A 21,017-nucleotide genomic window follows, 5' to 3' on the forward strand; every position below is an offset into this window, starting at 1 on the left:
TTCTCCCAAAGTGGGACTCAAGGCGGCTAACATACACAAAACACAACAAACAAGTCCGTGGTCATATGTTCATTTGCAGAGAGCAATGGTCAATATTTCTTTGGGGACTATGTCCAGGCATTCAGCTATTATGTGGATTCTAATAGTGAAATAATAAATGCCTTGGAAAGCCAGATCCCAGGCATAAACACAGAGTCATATTGATACAAAACAGATCCATATTCCAAGCTCAGTGTAAGGAACTGGACTCCAGAGTGCTCCTGTTGTTGAAATCACAGGCTATGAGGCCTAAAGAGCTGGGCCATGACTGTGAGAGGCTGGCACAAGGCTGACACAGTAGGGTTATGTCCATCAGCAGTTTGTGATCTGAGCAGAAATCACTGGTGAGTGGTTAGGATTTCTAAGAAGTTTTCTGGATTTCTCGAACTTTCGAGAATGGTGATGGAGGGGGTGAGCAGAGCAAAGAAATCCTGCAGAATGAGAAAATGATTATGATAGAAAAGTGATGGAAGTTTTGAGACCATGGAGCGGGGAGGGATTTTTTTAAATGGGAATATTTGGGCATAAAGTGAGGAGTACAGTATTGGCACCCTTTACAAACAGAAAGTCACTTTTTATTTAAGGAGTGTAAAATTTGGTACGTACTGTATAATGTAGTTTGATATAAAGCTATCATGTCTGATAATTTAGAGTTTATTCATAAAATTACAAACTCAACACATTTTTAAATGTATTTTTCTTCTTCTTACAAATGGATCCACAAGGTCCTGGACTGTAAAGAATCTATTTAGTTTTGCGACTTTATGAGACTCAGTAAAGCAACCAGTCAAGATCAGTTTAAAAAAATAATTTACCAACATTTGGGGGGAAAACACAATGAAAATTACTTCGTTCCTCCTCTTGTCCTCCATAATGTCAAGTGGATATTAAACACTTGTTCCTATAAAATAAAGGAGAAAAGGAAACCAGGACCAATTGCAATGACCTGATAGTGTTTCTTAAACTATCTGATGTGGAGGAACTGGCTCCCTCCCATGTGCCAGGGACTGGTACCATATTAGTGCCCTTTGGCTACAACTGTTTCTTTCCTGGAGACTCACTGTGGATTGGCAACTGGTGGCTCTTGTAAATATCTGTTGAACCCCACTTTGAGGAACCCTGCTTTTTAGAAATAATCAGTTAGGAATTAATGTATGAATGTTATGTCTTAAACGTTTTATGCAACATTCTAAAAGAAAGTGTTCCATGGTCCCATTTTTAAAATCTTCCAGAAAAAAATAACAGTTCATGGGGGGAAAAGGGAAGGGAACAGTTTTTCCAGTTTTTTTCTAGGCTTTCACATCTCTAGAATAGGATAGAGGTTAATTCCTGTGTTGTCTCGCTGTGACAAAAAGGACGAGTAAAATAATAGGGATAACTGATCTACACAGAGGGAGGGAGGGAGGGAGGGAGGGAGGGAGAGAAAGAGAGAATAAATAGGTCATGGACGCTGTTAATTTTTTAAGAAGATCTACTTTATTTTCAAGGGGCAACTTATGATATTCACCCAACACTGTCTGCAAGATGTTGAATTCCAAGGAATTAACAAGAGTTTCTTACAAGTTTAGGCTTTGGTGCAAAATAAATAAATAAATAAAAATAAATCACAGTACACACAGATCTGAACTACTGTAGGATATTTGGTGATCCCCCCCCCCTTGCCCACTGCAGACAGAGGCCATTTGTTTTGCTTCGCAAATGGAACAGTTATTAAGAAGAAGAAAAATAGATTCCAAGTTCTCAGAAGTGTATGAGTATCTTCTGAAAATAGACCAAGATGAATTCTGAGACTGTGAGAGGTAATAGTGAAACAAACTGAAATCTGGTAACAGCATTGATGTGGACATCATTTTCTGGATATACTGTTTTTTCTCCAATATTCACAAGCTGCTAAAGAAAAAAAAATGTAGCAGTGGATTTTCCTTCTCTCCATAGATCCCCGAGAAAGACAAAGACGCCATATTCCTTTCGGAGTCTGGTCATCTTGTATTGGCACTCATCACACGCTATGGCTTAGTGTGTCAGTTGTTCATATCTGTAGGATCAACTTGTAACACTCCAGTCCTAAACATTTGTGTTGGCCAGCTTTAGTGGCCCTGGCAAAATGTTGTGTTTTGAGATGCTGTGTTGGGTAGAACAGTTTGTAAGCCATATGTTTTGCATTTATTTGCTGGCATAACATGTATTAGAACTGGAATATTACAGAGTTGGGGTGGGGTGATGGTGTGCCTGTTATTTTCTTATTTAAAACTCCCATTTAAATCCTGTCACAGCAAAGATCCATCAAATCAAAACACTGAAAAATAAGCAAGACCGAATAGTTGGGAGAATCCTTTCTCTGGAGTTTAATGGAGCAATAACGCTGTGAATTCATGTTATTGTGTGTTGTGATTTATAGAGGAGTAATGCTTGAAAAAATGGGGTGAGGCAGGGAGCTGGGAAATACATTCCTTTAGTGTAAGGAATATGCTATAAGGTAATGATTGCCAGAGACCATTTATTTTAATTTTGGAACAGATTTGTTTGCACTTCAGTGCATTTTGCTGCGTGAGGAGATGAAAACTGGAATGGCTTTATAATATTAAGAATGAAATGGAATTTAAAGAATAATTCCCATAACATTAGAAAATCACTAAACCACAACTTCTGCAAATTACTCAAACACCGTTCATGGAAATACTTGTGTTTCCAGATCTCTGGGACTGTTGGGTAGAGTTCTGCTTTACATCTCCACACCTTTTGGTTTTATAGCCTCACTCGAACTGCATCTGCACTGCAGAAATAATTAAGTGTGATACTGCTTTAACTGCCATGATTCAGTGCTGTGGAATCCTGGGATCATTGTGGCACCAGATCTCTCTAACAGAAAAGGCTAAATATCTAAGAAAACACCAAATCCCAGAATTCCATAGCATTGAGCCATGGTAGTTAAAGCAGTGTCAACCTACATTATTGCTGAAGCGGAGATACAGCCCCTCTCGTTACTCTTGACTGAAATGGGGCGCGCACAAGTTTCTGCCATTCCAGCTGACTTTGATCCTAGGTCTTGTAAGTGGAATAGGTGAATGGTGGGAAGCCATTTAATGGAGTCATAGTGGAAATCAACCAGTTCTGATCTACTGTACTTAGAGTATAATCATATGTCCTACTTTATAGGGAACAGTTTTCTCTTTGAAGAATAATCCAGTATAAATCTAGTTTACTATTTTATTTATTTAGTATATTAATATACACTGTTTAGTATATTAATATGCACTACAAAAATAGAACAGTAAAAAGAACCCATCCTTACCAAAGTATACAAAGGGATCTTGTAGCAGCTTTGAGACTGAGAGAAAGAAGTGGTAGCATAAGCTTGCATAGACTCAGTCTACTTCATTACATGCATCTGCTATGTCTTTGAATTCTATCATCCCTGCCAAAGGTGTAAATTATCTTTAAAATAATGATCTATGAAGCAAGAGTCTTGATAGGGCCTTGGAGTTGCCCATTAGCAGTGAGTGTCCTGGCAGCAGACTCAGCAGCAGACCCACAGATCTCCTGATCATAGTCTTCTTCATTATAGTGAGGGGTATTATGCTTCTGTTGAAACTGTAGTCATCATTTTGAATCTGAATCTGTACTTAAAGTATATGAAATTGTATACTGTCTGGTGTATGCACTCCTTTTTCAGTGATCCATTTTTCTCTTCACTGATGTATCTGGGCTGGTCAGTGTAGACTACTTTGCCAACCAATCACCTACTTCTATTTCTACTATGTTGTTGTTGTTGTTGTTGTTGTTGTTGTTGTTGTTGTTGTCGTGTGCCTTCAAGTCATTTCCGACTTATGTTGACCCTAAGGCAAACCTATCATGGGGTTTTGTTGACAAGTTTCTTCAGAGTGGGTTTGCCATTGCGTTTCTCTGAGGCTGAGAGAGTATGACTTGTCTAGGTCATCCAGTAGGTTTACATAACTGAGCTGGGATTCTAACATTGTCCTCCAGAGACCTAGTCTAAAGCTCAAACCACTACACCATCCTGGCTCTCTCATATGTACTATAGCATATGACAAAGTTGCACTGGTTTGGATCAATTTTGTGGGATAAAATGTCTCATGAGATAAGTCTGTGCAACCAGTCGGTCCACTAAGCTCTCTGCAACTCCCCATGCCTTGTCTATCTGCCCAGTGCTTGACATCACACACCCCATTCCCTACATTTGCAGTCTCAGGCTCAAAAACAGAATCAGGACTTGAAAAGGTTACCTTTTTGGAGTACAGTCTTCAAACATCTTGGTCACTGACCGTGCTTGATGTGGCATTCTGTAGGTTTCAGTCTCCGAAAGTAACCTTCTAACATTTCTTCACAGGATGCTTAACATACATGGCTTAAGTGTGGACTATCTGAAAGACCGCATGAGCCCTGTTGTTGTCATTGTGCACCTTCAGGTTGTCTCAGACTTATTCTGATCCTAAGGCAAACCTACCTTTGGGTTTTCTTCTTGACAGGATTTGTTCAAAGGTGGTTTACCATTGCTTTCCTCTGAGAGTGAGAGAGTGTGCCCTGTTCAAGGTTTCCTGAGACTGCCTGACTTTAAGAATCATTCACTTTTGATCTTATCACCATCATAGGTATTTTTGGTGGAGAACATGGGAATGAGGCTTCTCGGTGGTTGCTCCCAAGCTTTGGAAATCTCTGCCACAGGAGACTAGATTGGCCCTCTCCCTGCTCCCCTCTTGATGACAATTAAACATATTTTTATTTGAACAAGCATTTGGTGGCTTGGGTCCAAAACACACTGCAGAAATAATCCAGTTTGAGACTGTTTTAACTGTCCTGGCTCAGTGCTAGTGATTCCTGGGAATCGTAGATTGTTGTGGCATCAGAGCTTTCTGATGACTAAATGTCTCACCAAACTACAGTTTCCAGAATTCCCAGAATTGGGCCTAAGTGACTATATGGAAAAGTTATTAATTGGGTGTGCATCCTGCATTTTTTATTCTTGTCATGGATTTAAATGATTTCATTTTTTAATATGGTGGGTTATTAGTTGTTCCTTAACTTCTTATTACTCATTTTTACACATTCATGTACCATGTTGCCTTGGGCCCGATTTGGCAGGAAAATGGGATATAAATTTTAAATAAATAAATGAATATGCCTCTTGAGGCCTTGGGTTGGGGTGGGCTTGTATACATGGCTAGTGAATTACACTGGGTTGCTGGTTCTCTAGTTTGAAAGACTGATTGGTGCAACAAATTTGATTATAGGGAAAGAAAAATTAAGAATACAACTTCATTCATAATGCTCTTCGTTTTCACATTGCACTACTTTCCCTACTGTTATTTCTGTGACGATAGCTACTCGCTCTATTATACCAGCTGCCCTACCATTGCTTAAACTGATTTATTCAGCTTCACAGTTTATTCACTTAATTTATTCAGCCCTTTTGATGCAGTTGTTTGTTTTTCTCTTGCAGGATGTTTCTCATTGTGGGTGCTCCAAAGGCAAACACAAGTCAACCTGGAATTGTGCAAGGAGGCCAGGTGTTAAAATGCAACTGGAACTCTAACAGAAGAAATTGCCAGCCAATCATCTTTGATACTACAGGTAATGTATCATGATGGGTGGTTTTTACTGTGGGGCTTCAGTGAATCTCAAAAGTGAAAGCAAGATTAAATATTTTACAGATTTGGAGTTGATATGGGCCACCATAAGCAAGGCTCAAGTAGGTTTACATCTCTATTTGTGACAGATTTTTATGGTGATGGCTCTTACCCATCTTAGGGATGGCACAGACAAGGTCTAAAAGCCAGCTTCCCAGTGGCTTGGGGGCATGGTGTTTAGATGCCACACACCCGGAAGATGTGGCGGGGTGCGTTAAACCTGGCCCAAACAGATCTTTTCTGGTCCTATTTGGGCCGGATTCCCAGCAGATTGGGGCCGCAGCATGTGTTTTCTGAGGCCCCAAGGTGTCTTGGGTGGGGCGGGTTGAAGCCCCCCCTTCATGCCCATCTTTTTCACCCCCTGACTCAAACAGTACTTTCAGTGATTGTGTAGAGCAGTAATAATCCAAAGAATGGAAGGAGGTGGCTGTGCTGGGTAGTCTTGTGAATCTGTTTTGAATGCGGCCCCATTAGTCCTACCACCTCCCAATCTTGGATTGTTTCTGGAAGCCCCAGAGGTTGCAAAAGTTAATTGGGAGCTACATCTCCCTGAAACACCTATCAACCACATTCCACATGGACCCTGTTGACTTAGGGATTCTGGGAACAGTAGGAAAAAAGTAAACTGTTCCAAACGCTGTCAGTCCCTGAGGAAATCTGACATCCCAGTTTCTCCTGGAGTATATCCACACGTCAAAATTACAGCATTTAGATACCTTTTAACTGCCACGGTTCCATCCTATGGATCCAAGGGATTTATAGTTTATGGGGTAGTTAGGCATCTCTGCCAGAGAGTTGAAGTGATGTAGTTCAGAGGAATATACATAGAGAACGCTAAGTATATCAGCCAACTAAACTCCCAGGATTTCTGTAGAATGGAGGTATCAAATTGCTATAATTGTGTTCTTAGGATTCTGCCTCCCTCCAGAGGAAGCACTGAGGATCTGTGTCATTTCTTGATGTTGTTTAAAGAAATAAAAGACCAAGTGTGGAAAGGTGATATTGCTCTTTTTTTCTATCAAATAATTCAAATATAGCATCAATGGGAAACATCAAAAGTTCCCCCCCAAAAAAACAAAAACAAGTTTGAGTGACACCTAGGGACTTTAAGGTGTTGATTGTTTGGCTTGTTTCATATATTAAAACAAAAATTGTTATTGTGGATTGTTGTTGTTGTTGTACTGATTATCCATCTAAAGCTGGTACAAGGAGCTGTCCATGTGTTAATGCCTTCTGTGTCTGTTGTGTGTGTTGGTGGAACTGGAAAGGAATGGGGGGAGGGGGGAAACCATATTATTCCAAAGAGAATGGGATTCCCTCTGTCAGTGACATTTCAGGTCATTATTTTCCAGTTCCTCCCATTTGGTTCCTAGAAAATTTTGCTAGCTCCTCAGTTTTCACTTGGAAGACCATACAGATGTGAGCAACAAACACTGATGAAGGAATGGGAACAAAATGGCAGTAGTGCTAACAAGTGGAGATATATTCAGCCTCCTTGCATATGTAGTCATCATGCTATTGACAGAGAGAAAGTGCAGAGTGGTTCCTGCTAGTTTCACCTCTGGTCTCTCTCCTATTCCGTTTTTCACACATTGTAAGAAAGGCTTGAAGAGGGCAAGACTGTGGAATACACAGAAGCTCGCCTCATGAGCTGGAACAAGATGGCACAGAAGAGGATCTTTCAACTAAGATTCATTTGCCCAAAAAGGCTCTTTGGAATTTAAAGAGGTACCCTGTGTACAATAGTGACCCTGTTCTTTAGTAGTTACAGTGTTGCATTAGAACTTGGAAGCTCCTGTTGATGATGGTGATGGTGATATTTATATCCTATTTAAAGTGGCTTATGACGGATTAAAAAAAGTTCATTCAAATTAAGTTTTGCAACAAGCCACAAAACATTCTGGATGACCTTTAGACAATAATTATGTCAGCCTGACCTGCCTCACAAGACTGCTGTGAGGATAGGGTGAGAAGGGAAAGGACCATGTATTCTACCTTAAGTTCGTTGGAGGAAAGAGAGGATATGTTGTTGTTGTTGTTCTTGATGTGTACACATAACAAATACACAGTGGCCTTGGATAATTTTTCATTGAAAAGGAAAACTATATAATCTTACACTGCTTTTGTCACTGCACATCCTTTCATCTGAGTATTTATATATGAATTAGGGGAAACTCGGTAGCTCCAAATCCATTTCTGATATGTTAATAGGCTTTTAAAATAAGAAGCATTTCCTTCCAGGCAGTGCAGGCATGTTGTCCCGTGGGGTGACCCCTGGACCAACAATAGAAAGCTTTGTTTGAGAGCCCACACAATTGGTCAGGCAGGGATGTTTCCATGACCCATTTAGCATCTGACATATTTTAAGAGCCTCGTGCTGCATTACTCTTCCAACATTGTTCAGCTCAGGAGCTGCTGCTGTTAACAAGTCATGCAGAAAATGTGTGTTTCAGGGTTTAGGAAAGGGGAAACAGGCAAAGAGTTGCATGCACAATTTCCGTGGAAGAGGCCAGCCCAAAATGCAGTGGAGTCTACCTTAGATGTCATTGTTAAAAGGCTGTGGTTTGGAGGGAAGGGGGTCACTGGAAGGTCCTTTTTCTATTTATAGCATATTCTCAAAAAGAAAATGTCATCCTGCCATCCAGCCCACAAAAAAGGCCTTTGTGGTGGCAAACAAATTAAAATAGAAAATGTATAAGTCCAGTGAAAACAATTACAACATGAAAGTCTAAAGAAGCTTAAAAGAGCAAGCCAGGTGAATCAATTGGACTGAATATTTTAGGAACAGCTGATTTCACCAAAAGGTGTCCTAAACAGAAAAGTGTGTATGGATTTGCTGAAGATCCCTATGGTATTAACATGATGAGCTTCCCTAAATTTACTCCTGTGTTAGTTGTATCCTAGTCCTCCTTTCTTCCACTGAATCTTGCATGTAGCTTTCTTCCTCCCCATTTTACCCCCACAACAACTCTGTGAAGTAAGCCAGGTTGAGTCAAAGTAACTTCCCCAAGGTAAGTCAGTGAGTTTCATGGCTAGGTTCTGTGAGAAGCTGACATGGAGGGCTCTTCTCTGTTCCCCCATTCTGTTAGTAGAATATCCTATGAAGATCAGAAAAGCTGGAGGGACACATACAGTATGGGATGCCATATCTTCCCCAGACAGACTGCACTCAAAGAACATGCTTATGTGTGGCACGATCCTGTGGTTGTCTATTCAAAAGCAAGCACTTCTGTTTTCAGTGGATGTCCTGGTAGTGTGTTTAAGATTCCAACTAATGTGAATGAGTCAGAGTTTTTTCCTCAAGCTTCTGCTGAAGAATGCAAAGCAGGCCCAGAAGTGCCATTAGCAGGAGAAACAATTTATAATTTTTAGCAAATTCCTCCCCCTACCACCTTCAGAAACAAACAAGCAAAGCCATATACTGGCAAGTTCACAAGACGAAGAACTGCCATTCAGGTCAAAGCTGTTAAACAAATGAATACAGTAGTCTATTTTTGAATTTCTTGCAAATGTTACCCCATCTGCAACAGAAATTTGCAAGGAACCAGAAACTACATATAAGAGCCAACCCGTTTATTACATGATTGGCCTAATTTCTAACTTTGTGCAAACCTTTGCCCTGTCTCCTGGCAGAAATTGGTAAGAAACAGAAACTATGGGCCTGAACAGATAGGCCAAAATAAAGCTGCTTCAGTCACTTTGGAGGTATGCTGTTTAAATGACACACACATCTTAAGTGGCCATAAGCTGTGCCAAAGCTGTGCTCCAGTCCTTAGGACTGGAGCATGGCTTTGGCATGGCTTCCGGCCTCTTAGGACGCATGCATCATTTAAATAGCATACCTCCAAAGTGAGCTGAAGCAGCTTTATTTTGGCCTATCTGTTCAGGCCCTATAGTTAAGATCAAACTTGTTCAACACAAGTTTGGAAAAAGAAATCAGTATGGCTTGGGCTTCTGGGAGATGCAGTCCAAAATGTGCCTGCAGAGTCCAAAGTTGTCCACCCATAATCTATGCTGACAGACTGGCAGCAGCTCTCACATTTCAAGGAGACATCTTTTCCAGCCTTTCCTGGATGTGATGCCAGCAATTCAACCTCTTGATTTCTTGTGTGAATCAAGAAAACACACGGAAGACTATGTTTTCAGCTGATGAAAGCCTCGGATGAAAAGAAATACAATTTTAGTAGTGTGATTAGGGCAACAGTCCTGTGAACACTTTTTTTATTGTTTTGTCTTTTCAAAGCGTACATCAGGTGTGCTACCTGAATTTGGTATACTTGGCTCTTGGAGACATAGGTCCAAAACACACTGCAAAAATAGTCCAGTTTGAGACCTCTTTAACTGCTCTGACTCACTGCTAGGGACTCCTGTAGTTTATGGTAGCACCAGAGCTCTCTGACAGAGAAGGCTAAATGTCTCACAGAACTACAGTTCCCAGAATTCCCTAGTATTGAGCCCAGGCAGTTCAAATGGTCTCAAACTGGATTATTTCTGCAGTGTGTTTTGGACCTTAGACACTTAGAGACATGCCAAGCCAACTAAACTTGTGGTCTTAGTGTGAGACAACAACACCAAAGGCAAAATGCCAAAAGGATTTGGCATGCTATTTGAAATTATGACAAAGAAACCATTCCTTGGTACTTCAGCAGTGAAATATGAATTGTCATGCTATCTTCTGATGCAGAATTTCATATAATTATCAGTTCTGGTGAATTGTAAGGTATTTTTTGAAGTGGAAAACAAGAATTGTTCCTCAAAAGTTTAAGAACTTTAATTTTGAGTCAGACTACAATGGATGGGCTCATAGTATCTGCTGGGGTTTGGTTGCAAGACCTCTCATGGATACAAAAATCCATGGATGTCCATGTCCCATTAAATACAGTGTCATAGGAAAATGGTGTCACTTATATAAAATGGCAAAATCAAGGTTTGCTTTTTGGAATTTATATATATTTAAAAATATATTTTAAAGCTGTGAATGGTTGAATCCATGGATCTGGAGGGCGGGCTGTATATTAATAAGCTGTTCCCTAGGATTTTTTTTTAATTCCACAGAGTTAATAAAGTATCCCTACTGGGAAGGAATACCTACCTAGGAGAGCATGTTTACATACACATGCCTGAGACTATTGTCTTGTGTTGTGTGCTTTCAAGTCGGAAACGACTTACGATGAGCCTATGGCCAACCCTTCACAGGGTTTTCTTGGCAAGATTTGTTCAGAGGAGGTTTGCCATTGCATTCCCCTGAAGCTGAGAGAGAGTGACTTGCCCAAGGTCAACCAGTGGGCTTCATTGCTGGGATGGGAATCGAACCCTAGTGTCCAGAGTCTTGCTCCAAAACTCAGGCCACTAGGCCATGCTGGCTCTCAACTGAGACTGTAGTGAGACATATCTGAATAAACGTGCATAGCATTTTTCTAGAAAACGTCTAAATGGTTTTGTCTTGTTGCATCCAACTGAATATTTCGTGCAGATAATATTTTCGTAGAGATGCATAAGTGTTGTGCATCAAAGACTATAAATAGAAGCCTCATTCACAGTAAAACCATGTTGTGGAGAACAAAAGAGGTTGGTAAAGACTTTGAATCTCTAATTGGACTAATATAATTCCCTTTATGAAAGGAGTGCTGCTCCTTTAGGATTAATTTATGCATTTTGACAAGAACATGGCACACTTAATTATGTCTGTTTCTAGCAAGCTTCTTTAGAAAATGTGAAGTTAGACCCTGGTCTAACTATCCACTTTTCGACCCAAAAGGACCTCTCTTGCAAAAATGGTACTTTACCAGAATGGCTGGTTATTATTAAATGTTCCATGTCATGTTAGTCTTCTAAATTATTTGGAAGAAGGAAGGCATACATTCAGACGTGTCTGTATTAGGATATAATGCATAAGCTAGAGTATTTGAAAATCCATGTCTCCCTTTATGAGCCTGCATTTCGTGCTCTAAGGACTGCAGGGGAAAGGTCTTCACTAGATCCCACCAACATCTCAGGCATGTCTGGTGAAAACATGGGGGAGCCTTTCCAGTGGTTGCTCCCATATTGGGGGACTCACTTCCCAATGAGGTTCAGTAGTCCCCTCTCTGCTGTCTTTCTGGTTTTTTAAACAAAAGTTAATTGAATTATATTTTAACTTTTAAAAAATAAACAATAGGGATTATTTAATTTATTTAAAATATAAATAAAATAAGAGGTTTTTTTTTTAATTGTATTGTGTTTTTTAAAGTGCAGTATGCTACCTTGGGTCCCATACTGGAAGAAAGGCAGGATATCAAATAAATAAATTAGGTATTTTTTATTTTTCATAAAATAAAATTTTTCAGCTTTCACAGTTCTGTATGCATAATTAAAGTTAATAGACAAAATTCCAGAGACTGTCTGAGAGAAGTATATTTTAGATTATAAATCATATGTTACTCAAGAGTAAAGTGGTAGAAAGAATGAAAAGTTTGCTTTAGTACTTTATTGCCATTGCAGTAGGAATTAGGACTGGGGTACATTTTGGATTATTTATCCTTACCATTTTTGTCGTCTTTTTAATGTCCTGTGTATGCAGGGACCTAAATATGTTGAATTAGGGTTTCATTAGTCTTTAAATATGATAGACTTTAAAATCTTATAAATTATTCTTCCATTACTTAAATTACTTGGTAACAAGATAGGCTGCACCCCACCTTTATTTGTATGGTTATATTCATACAGCAGATCTTATTACTTGAGAGAAAATACATACTTCACAAGAAATTTGAGAGCAGTTAATATAGAACAAACAAAATCTATGAGTCTTTTTAGTGGTATTTATTCCAAAATTAAGTGTCTGTACAGGCTTCTCAATATGTGAATATATTCCAGTAAATATTTACATTTTCAGTCACTTCATAAGTAATTAAATGTCTAACCAAAAAAAAAGGGACGGTACATTCTAGGAGGTTATGTCAATTGAGAAGTTTAATAATATTTTCACCAATCTTTCTGATGTAGGACAAAACCTTTGGTTTAAAGAACAAGAAGGGAGTGAAACAGCAAAAGTTTATCAAGGCTGTGACTCACCAAGTTAAGTTTGGCCAACAAAATCCTAGGCAGGTAAGCAAATGTTTGCTTGGGTTTTCTCACATCTCTTTGCATGTTTCATGCTGTAATTGTTTGTTGTTATACCCTGCATAATAGAACTGTCAATTATAGGTATATACCCAATTATAAGTCGACCTCATGTATAAGTCGAGGTCAGGTTTTGGGGCCGAAATTGTGGATTTTGATATGACCCATGGATAAGTTGAGGGTAAAACCTAGGGGCATATAGCAAAGGATCTAAAAAATTAAGCAAAGCAAAACAATTACACAATTCCAGCCGACTTAGCTCTTTGTGCTCACTCTTAAGGTTGGATGGATAAGAGTAAAGGGGATTTGGCTTCCAGGATAGATTATACTCCTGTCTTTTACTAGGGGATAGTTCTTTTTTTAAAATAAGAGGTAAGATACAATACTTACATTGACCCATGGATAAGTCAACCCAGTTTTTTTGGGTCAGTGTTTTGGCCTAAATTTTTAGACTTAAACATGAGTATATACAGTAGACGTTTTTAGTTCTCATGATGGTCTTGCATGTACTGTAGTATTGGATCCACCTTTCAGAAGACAAAAGGAAATGGGATGAAGGATAGGCAGATAGAGTGGCTTGGTGGCTAGCCACTAGGTGAACATTTTGGGAATTTCTTTAAAAAATGTAAGCTATCATTTGGTTATTTTCAGCATCCGCATGTTCCTGGAGGAGTAACGTAAAACCATTATACTGCACTGATGTATACAGTTATGGGTAATTTCCAAATCTGGATTTTTGCAGTATTATTGTTATACCATTAAATTATACCATATACTCAAAAAAGTTTTCCGTAACTGTTAGTGTATCAGGAATGGGCAACTTAAGTGACTCCATGGGCCAGTTTTTTGCTACTAGTATACTGGAGTGGGTTGAACTGCTAAAAATCCCCCCCTCCAAAAAAAGTCCTGGAAGGACAAAAGTCTTCTTATTTTGGGGGGTGGGGGGACTTTTTATGTTAAGGCAGTAGGGTCCTGTTACCTATATAAAAGGTGAATTATCAGTCCAGGAAATTTCTGGGGAAATTCACTCTTTGGAAAGGGACGGGTAATAAGAGTCGCAGTCTAACAACATCTGAAGGCAGCACTTTTCCCACTTTGCCTTCTAATGGAAATTAGTTTATTGTGAAGTCACTAGTTTGCAATGTAGAGATAGATTTCATGGTAAATATTCTAGTGTGTCTTGTATTGTAATTATTTGTTACTGATGATAAAGGTGTTTTTATTGTTCTTACAGGCCGCTCAAGCAGATGGAGACAAAAGATTAAAGAAAGATGACAAGAAGAAAGAATTACAAGAGCTGAATGAGCTTTTCAAACCTGTGGTTGCTGCACAGAAAATAAGTAAAGGTAAGCTTCCTTTGGCAGACTTGCATTTTCCCATGTTGTGTATCTCAAACCAGTTTCTGTTTCAGCTGAAGTGGAAAGATATTAAATAAGTTCAATTTGTTCCAGGTGCTGACCCGAAATCAGTTGTCTGTGCTTTCTTCAAGCAAGGGCAGTGCACAAAAGGAGACAAATGCAAATTTTCACATGACCTTACTTTGGAGAGAAAGTGTGAAAAGAGAAGTGTTTATATTGATGCAAGAGATGAAGAGCTTGAAAAAGGTAGATTACATCTGATAAGGCAGCAGAATTCATTTTTCTGGTAACAAATGTAAAGCTCAAATAATCTCCATAGGTGTAAGTTTTTCATAATAATTTGTTGTGACCTAATGTGCTTTTCTGAGAATTTTTGATCAAATTGTAAATACACTATTGAAATTAGTTAAAATCAAACCATCTTAAAGAAGCCATGGAAAACCACAACATATCATGGTTCCTTTAATGTTTGTTTTCATTTTAGTATGAGTTTAAAAGCTTACAACTAGATGTGTACAAATTAATCTGCTCAGACGCCATACTGGAAGTGAAAAACAAAGAAAAAGTCTGCTGTTTACAGTAGTATTGTACTGATTGCACACAGTTTGAGAACAGAGCTATGGCACAAAACACAAGGGCAGGAAGCTACTTTGAAGTGGTGGGTTTAATCCATTTTCCCCATTTACACTGACCCCCAAAACAAGACTGCTGATGTTCCAGTGTGGCTGCAAGACTGGAAGCATTCCCCCTCCTTTTTATTTAACTGAAATTGAGCATTATGTCCAGTTTGTTTGGAATCTGATATAATGCTAATCTGCAATTAATTGAAAATATAATCAAAGTCTTCAGATCTCTTCTGAGCTGCACTGAATGAGAAGAGAGAAGACTCACCCAGATGCATTTGCATAATGCTAAAAAATTGTATATGTGAACATAGGTCACTGTACATTACTTTACTTCTATTAAGCATTTGATAGCCCAAACATCTTACTTAAGGAAGTGGCATGAGAACTTAGTATGTTTTAAGTAACACCCACATTTACTGTATAGTTTATTCTATTTGTTAGCATAAGTTGCCTTCCTCTTTTTCAGCCCTTCCTCTCCAACAATAAAGTATAGACCACATTAATACTTTGCCTTGTTTTTAGACAACTTTCCATGTTCAAAATTGCTCTACAATTCTAATCCTTGCCTCACAACAAATCTTTGAGGTAGGTCACTAGATTTATTTTACAGATGAACAAAACAGAAGCTATGGTGCTATTATTAACAAAATATTTGACATTTAATTTGAGTCATATTGGCCAAATCCAGCAGTCTTTGTTGCATGGCTGATTCTTTAAAAAATAAAAAGCCTGTTTAATACTCAAGTCTATTCATGAAAGCCTTGGCTAAGCATATTTAAATTTGGGTTTGGCTAGGCTTCATGGGAAAAGTGGGTTATGAAGAAAAGTTTGGAAAAAGGTGATATCTTATGCCCAAACATTATGTAAAGCATTGTATTTATGCTGATGCATTCAGAACAAGAGTTTTATCGCTTTTTAAAAGCCAGCTCTTTTCATAAACACAGATATGTAATGTGTATTGAAGAGACTACTGGTGTGCAGAGGAAGCAAAGGCTTTATGGGTTTCTTTCTGACTACTTAAAATATTTTGTTTTTATATCTAGACACAATGGATAACTGGGATGAAAAGAAGCTGGAAGAAGTAGTGAACAAGAAACACGGTGAAGCAGAGAAGAAAAAACCCAAAACACAAATAGTATGTTCTTTTCTTGATTTGTATTGCAATATCTAATTAAGATATTTGTGTGCTCCCACAAGCAGAAGCGGGAGGGGTCCAAAACCTGCAGCCCCCCAAGTGCCCTGGAATACAGGTTTTCAGTGCAGGATATTGCAGCACTGGAAAGAGAAAGAAAGAAAAGTGTTAAATCTAGGCTCTTTGTTGTAACCTTTCTTAGTATATATAGGGTTTATGCATGTTTAGTTTGACAAAATAGTCCATGGATCATTCACTAACAATATATGACAATATTAAGATGCAATAAAAATATTGAATCCAGTACACCAAATGTGAACTCACTCAGAAATACAATTGTCTTGTGTAGTTACAGGTTTAATGTATTGTTTTCCAGATGTTAAATGCATCTCAGCTTTTTCTAAGATAGATCTTTGTTACAATCTGAAAACCAGGAAGAAAGGCTAAAATATCATAGTAATTCTATAGATGCAAAAACAATTAGCTTCTATAGAGGTCACATTAGTATAGTATGTATAATATTTGGAAATGAAGCTGAAAACTAGCCTATAGGCCATAAAACAGAGAACTAGTTCAAGTGTATACAGTGTGTTGTTCAGATGCAGCATTCTTGTGCAGTTTCACAAACCACTATAAAACTCCTTGGAGTGTAGAAACAGTCTACCCTATAGTCAGAAGGCTGGAGTGGGATGCTGTTTGAAACATACAGGTCAAAAAACCTGTCTGAAACTGTGGCACTCTGAAGGAGCATTTAACTTCTGGATTTTTCCTTCAGATTCTGTTATATAACTGAGGGGCTCAATCATAATACATTTACTCATCTAGGTATACTGTGTCAGATAACTTTGAACTAGTTCTGAGTGCTTTGTAATGGCACCAGAGCTCTCTGACAAAGACTAAATATCATACAAAATTGCAAAGCCCAGAAACTCATAGGATTGAGCCATGGCAGCAAAGGCATATCAAACCATTAGTATGGATATAACCCGAGTGCAAAAATCAGTTAATATTGTGTGGTAACCTGTAAAACTTCACAGCCTTGAATTTCAGTTTGATACTTAGGTGGTTTTGACCAAATAAGTATTTTTCTTGATCAAATGCAAATAGATAACCAAATGCAATTGGAAAAACAAAACAAAACAATTTCCCTGCATTTTATCAAGACAACTAAATAAGACCATCTGTCCTGTTTTTGTCTTGTCTTTAAGTTGAGTAAGGCAAAACAGAGATAAGGCAGATGGTCTTATTAACTCTTTTAGTGGAGTGCTGGCAATTTTTTTTAAAAAGATTGCATCTGGTCACCAGAAATAAAAATGCATCTTTATTTATTTATTATTTAGAGTATTTATATTCCACTCTTTGGCCACAAAGGCCCTTAGAGCATCTTACAGATTGTTAGTTTGACAGTTCTCTGCCCTCAGGATTACAAATTAAAAAGATACGACACAAAAGAAGAAGGCAGTGGGGAAAGGGATCGAGTCCAGCAGATACTTCCAGTTCTTCTTTCCCTCCGAGATCATGGTGGTAGCAGTTAAGATGGAGTGAGGGCCTTTCATCTGCCTCTGGATCTAGGCATGGTGGAGTTGTGTGTACCTCTTCTTCCCTCCATCCAAGGGAGGATGGCAGTAGGCAAGATGGAGGGAAGGCCTTTCAACGTCTTCTGGGCCTAGGCATCTTGCCATATTATATAAAAGTTAAGATGGAAGAACAGAACTTAATGTTAATGTTTCTCCAGGTCTGCAAGTACTTCCTTGATGCTATTGAAAACAACAAGTATGGATGGTTTTGGGTTTGTCCTGGCGGAGGAGACAACTGTATGTATCGCCATGCTCTCCCTCCTGGCTTTGTACTCAAAAAGGACAAAAAGAAGGAAGAAAAGGAAGAAGAAATATCTTTAGAAGATCTAATAGAAAAAGAGGTAATGCTGTAAATGACTTTGCCTCTAATAATGGTATCCTCTACAGCCTGTATGAGATAACTGGCTCTGGGGTTCCACATACACACACCCAAAGTGATTCTTGTTCTATGCTGTGATCTTTATATTCATTGATGTTTTTTCTGCTAAAGGCAGGTGAGAAAAGCAGTCTGTCTAACAGCAGTGAGAGAAGTTGGGGTGGTTGCATTTGTGGGGAGATTAGAGTGATTTATATCTCAGTTATTTGGGCTAGATTTGTAGGAGTACATCAGATTCCAAAAAAACTACTTGACAGTACTGTAAAGGAAATATATACAAAACTTAAAAGTCAGGTTTAATGCGGGCGGGGGGGGGGGGGACATTAAAACAGAATATTGCTAATACTAAAGCACTTGGTTTGCATATACTTTGAGAATGTTTGATCAGATGGGGATGTTCAATGGTTCTACGAGTCATTGTTCAAAATCTGCTAATCTCTAATTCTTATTTTAATTCCTGTTTACTAACTGACTGTAGGCTCAGAGGAAACTGGGGTGGAAACATAGATTCTCACAGGAAATTCAAAGGGAGTATCATATTTAGGTGCAGTGTTATAGCCCATGATGGTGAAGCACACCCAAGTTGAAAGCATCTGCATAAGGACAAGGAATAAGGGCTATAGGCGGGATACACACCGCCATATAGTACGTATTGTATACGTACTAGGGTTAGGAAGGGGCGGTGCTTCCGCACCCCCCTAACCCTAGTACGTATACAATACGTACAAGATGGCGGCGCCCCTTCCACATGGGCGCTGCCATCTTTACGTACTGGACGCATAGCGTCCAGACGTGTCGCGGCGCCTATGACGTCGCGAATGCGCCAGCGGCGCCTCGCGACATCATCAGTGCGCCGCGAAAAGAAGCTCCGAAATGGAGCTTCTTGCTCCGCGCGGAAGCCGCGCGGTTTGGCTGCTGCAGCTCCCGCGCGGAGCAAATGGCGCCGGCGGGGGAACGCCGCAAAGCGGCGGTTTGTATCCCGCCATAGGGTTTTTTCTTAATGCAGTGAAGAAAGAACATCTGTTGCAGTAGAAACAACACAAAGAGCTCTTTGTTTCTGGCATTAAAAAGTAGCCTTCTAAAAACATGCTAATGATTAATGTTCTTACTTTACAGCGTGCTGCCTTAGGACCAAACGTTACTAAAATTACTCTAGAGTCTTTTCTTGCATGGAAGAAAAGGAAAAGACAAGAAAAGATTAGCAAAGCTGAACAAGATATGGAAAGAAGAAAAGCAGATTTTAAGGCTGGCAAAGCACTGGTGGTAAGTTCTGCTCTTCTGAAAAGTGTGGTCTGTTACGTTGATTCAGTATAACAAAACAAAAGCAATCATCCTCAGTAGTTAAGATATCTTGATCTGCTTTTAAGATTCTTGTTTCTATTTAATGCTGTGTTCCTTTTCTCCATGGCTAGATCAGTGGACGTGAAGTATTTGAGTTTCGGCCCGAGTTGGTTGATGCAGATGATGAAGAAGCTGATGACACTCGTTATATTCAAGGAACAGGCGAAGATGAGGTAAAGCTGCTCCAAGAATGTAGTGCAAATATAGTACACTCAAAATACTTCATAATTAACTGTAACATTGTGAAACCTAGCCTAAGAATATACATGAAGGTTTGAGTGCTATGTGGTGGGTCATACATAGCTTCTGAGCTACAATGCAAGGATTTTGCTGCAAGCATGATTTGGAATGTTGATTACAAGAAAATGTTTTCTTTTTCCCTTTAGGTGGATGAACTTGTTCGTGTAAATGATGTCGATTTGAACCTGTATGTTCCAAAAGCTGTAGATGAAACTGGCATTACTGTAGCTAGTCTGGAACGATTTAGCACATATGCTTTGGCTGAAAAGGATGGTAAGAGTTTGGGATAATTTTCCTGCTGTTTGGTAAAGAAAATGATTGCCTCTAGATTTTGAATGTTTTCCTGGATTTAATGTCTAGCCCCAAAATAATAACCCCTGCTTAATATTTAGCATGTCCTGCCAGTTCATATCTTTGAAAACAATAGGTTTTGTCAAACAAAAACTTGCCTAGGATGTACCTTTTTAAGTATGTCCTGGCAGGTGTGTGTGTGAGAGAGAAAAGGAGAGCGGGGAGAGGGGAAGGAAGAGAGAGAGAGAGGTACATGTTTTAATTGGACATGATGATGAATTCCATCAGTTACTGTATACCTTCAGGTTGAGGCATAAGACTCTGATTTCTGTGGCATTTCCTTACAAGTTAGTGTTCTAATGTATTTTTCAGGTTTATCAGTCATACTTTGAGAGTTGTATGGTTTGGACCCTTAGTTCTATATCAACAGAGGAAACATTGCTGAAGGTGTATTTAAATAGCGCATAATGAAATTTGGATTTGCTTGTTGTTTTACTTACAGATAACAAGTTGAGTGAAGCTTCAGGTGGAGGACTGGAAAATGGAGAGCAAAGTGACTTGGAAGCTGACAGTGAGATAGAAGGCACCCAAGAAAATGGAGTAATTGACGCAGTACCAGTTGATGAAAATCTTTTTACTGGTGAGGACTTGGAAGAACTAGAAGAAGAACTAAACACACTTGATTTAGAGGAATGAACAAGCAGGTTCACATGTGAATTTAATCTACTTGACAAAGTGAATATTGGCTCCGTCTGTTTACTCTAGAATTCATAAATGGAGTGTTATTCGTTTCTCATGTGATTCAGGAAAGAACATGACCCAGAAATACTTCCCCTCCCTTTTTTTTCTGATGCCGTCTTAACCAGCTTCATAAACTGAAACCCGTAATAGGACACTCAGAGGACTCTTAACGTTTAATGACATTGTTATGAATCTCCAACCAAAAGTAGGAAGTCTAAACTGCTTTTCCATAAGGAGCAAAGGAGAACATTGCTACCAGATCCATGACAAGGTCTAAATGAAAGCTTTCAACAGGATCGTATTTGAAACAAATATGTTTGAGTGGTTTACAATTGAGCTATGTACTGTAAAATCAAAATGATAACAGATCAAAATGCCTGTGCTCTTGCAGGTGCTGAAATTGTTCAAGTAATCTAAAGCAACCAAATGCTTAAGGTAGAAGTATGTATAGTATGGGGCCCTGAATCTAAACTTTAAACATAAGCCACAAGGGTGTAAATAAAGATTATCTGATTGAAAAACACATTGATTCTAGTGTGTATTCATGTTA

The 21,017-nt window shown here is 38.9% G+C and overlaps 1 protein-coding gene across 1 annotated transcript; it reads left to right on the forward strand.

Moving 5' to 3' along the window:
* The first annotated feature begins 435 nt into the window (after positions 1 to 435).
* LOC149275824 (zinc finger CCCH domain-containing protein 15-like) lies at positions 436 to 20,990 on the forward strand. Its single transcript, XM_089504260.1, has 10 exons — positions 436 to 450; positions 12,669 to 12,770; positions 14,020 to 14,131; positions 14,237 to 14,389; positions 15,813 to 15,904; positions 17,637 to 17,819; positions 18,971 to 19,117; positions 19,267 to 19,368; positions 19,582 to 19,708; positions 20,229 to 20,990. The coding sequence occupies exons 1-10, from the start codon at positions 436 to 438 to the stop codon at positions 20,420 to 20,422; spliced, it is 1,227 nt and encodes a 408-aa protein (XP_089360386.1). The 3' UTR covers positions 20,423 to 20,990.
* Positions 20,991 to 21,017: the final 27 nt, after the last annotated feature.

The sequence above is a fragment of the Sceloporus occidentalis genome, unplaced genomic scaffold (genome assembly GCF_023333645.1).
Source record: "Sceloporus occidentalis isolate IW3139 unplaced genomic scaffold, rSceOcc1.0.p SCAF_264, whole genome shotgun sequence".
Classification (NCBI taxonomy): domain Eukaryota; kingdom Metazoa; phylum Chordata; class Lepidosauria; order Squamata; family Phrynosomatidae; genus Sceloporus; species Sceloporus occidentalis.

Excerpts from the sequence above, each read along its gene's own strand:
- LOC149275824 (XM_089504260.1), top strand. Across the intron at positions 17,820-18,970 it reads AAGATCTAATAGAAAAAGAG|CGTGCTGCCTTAGGACCAAA; the intron begins GTAATGCTGTAA and ends CTTACTTTACAG. Across the intron at positions 19,118-19,266 it reads AGGCTGGCAAAGCACTGGTG|ATCAGTGGACGTGAAGTATT; the intron begins GTAAGTTCTGCT and ends CTCCATGGCTAG.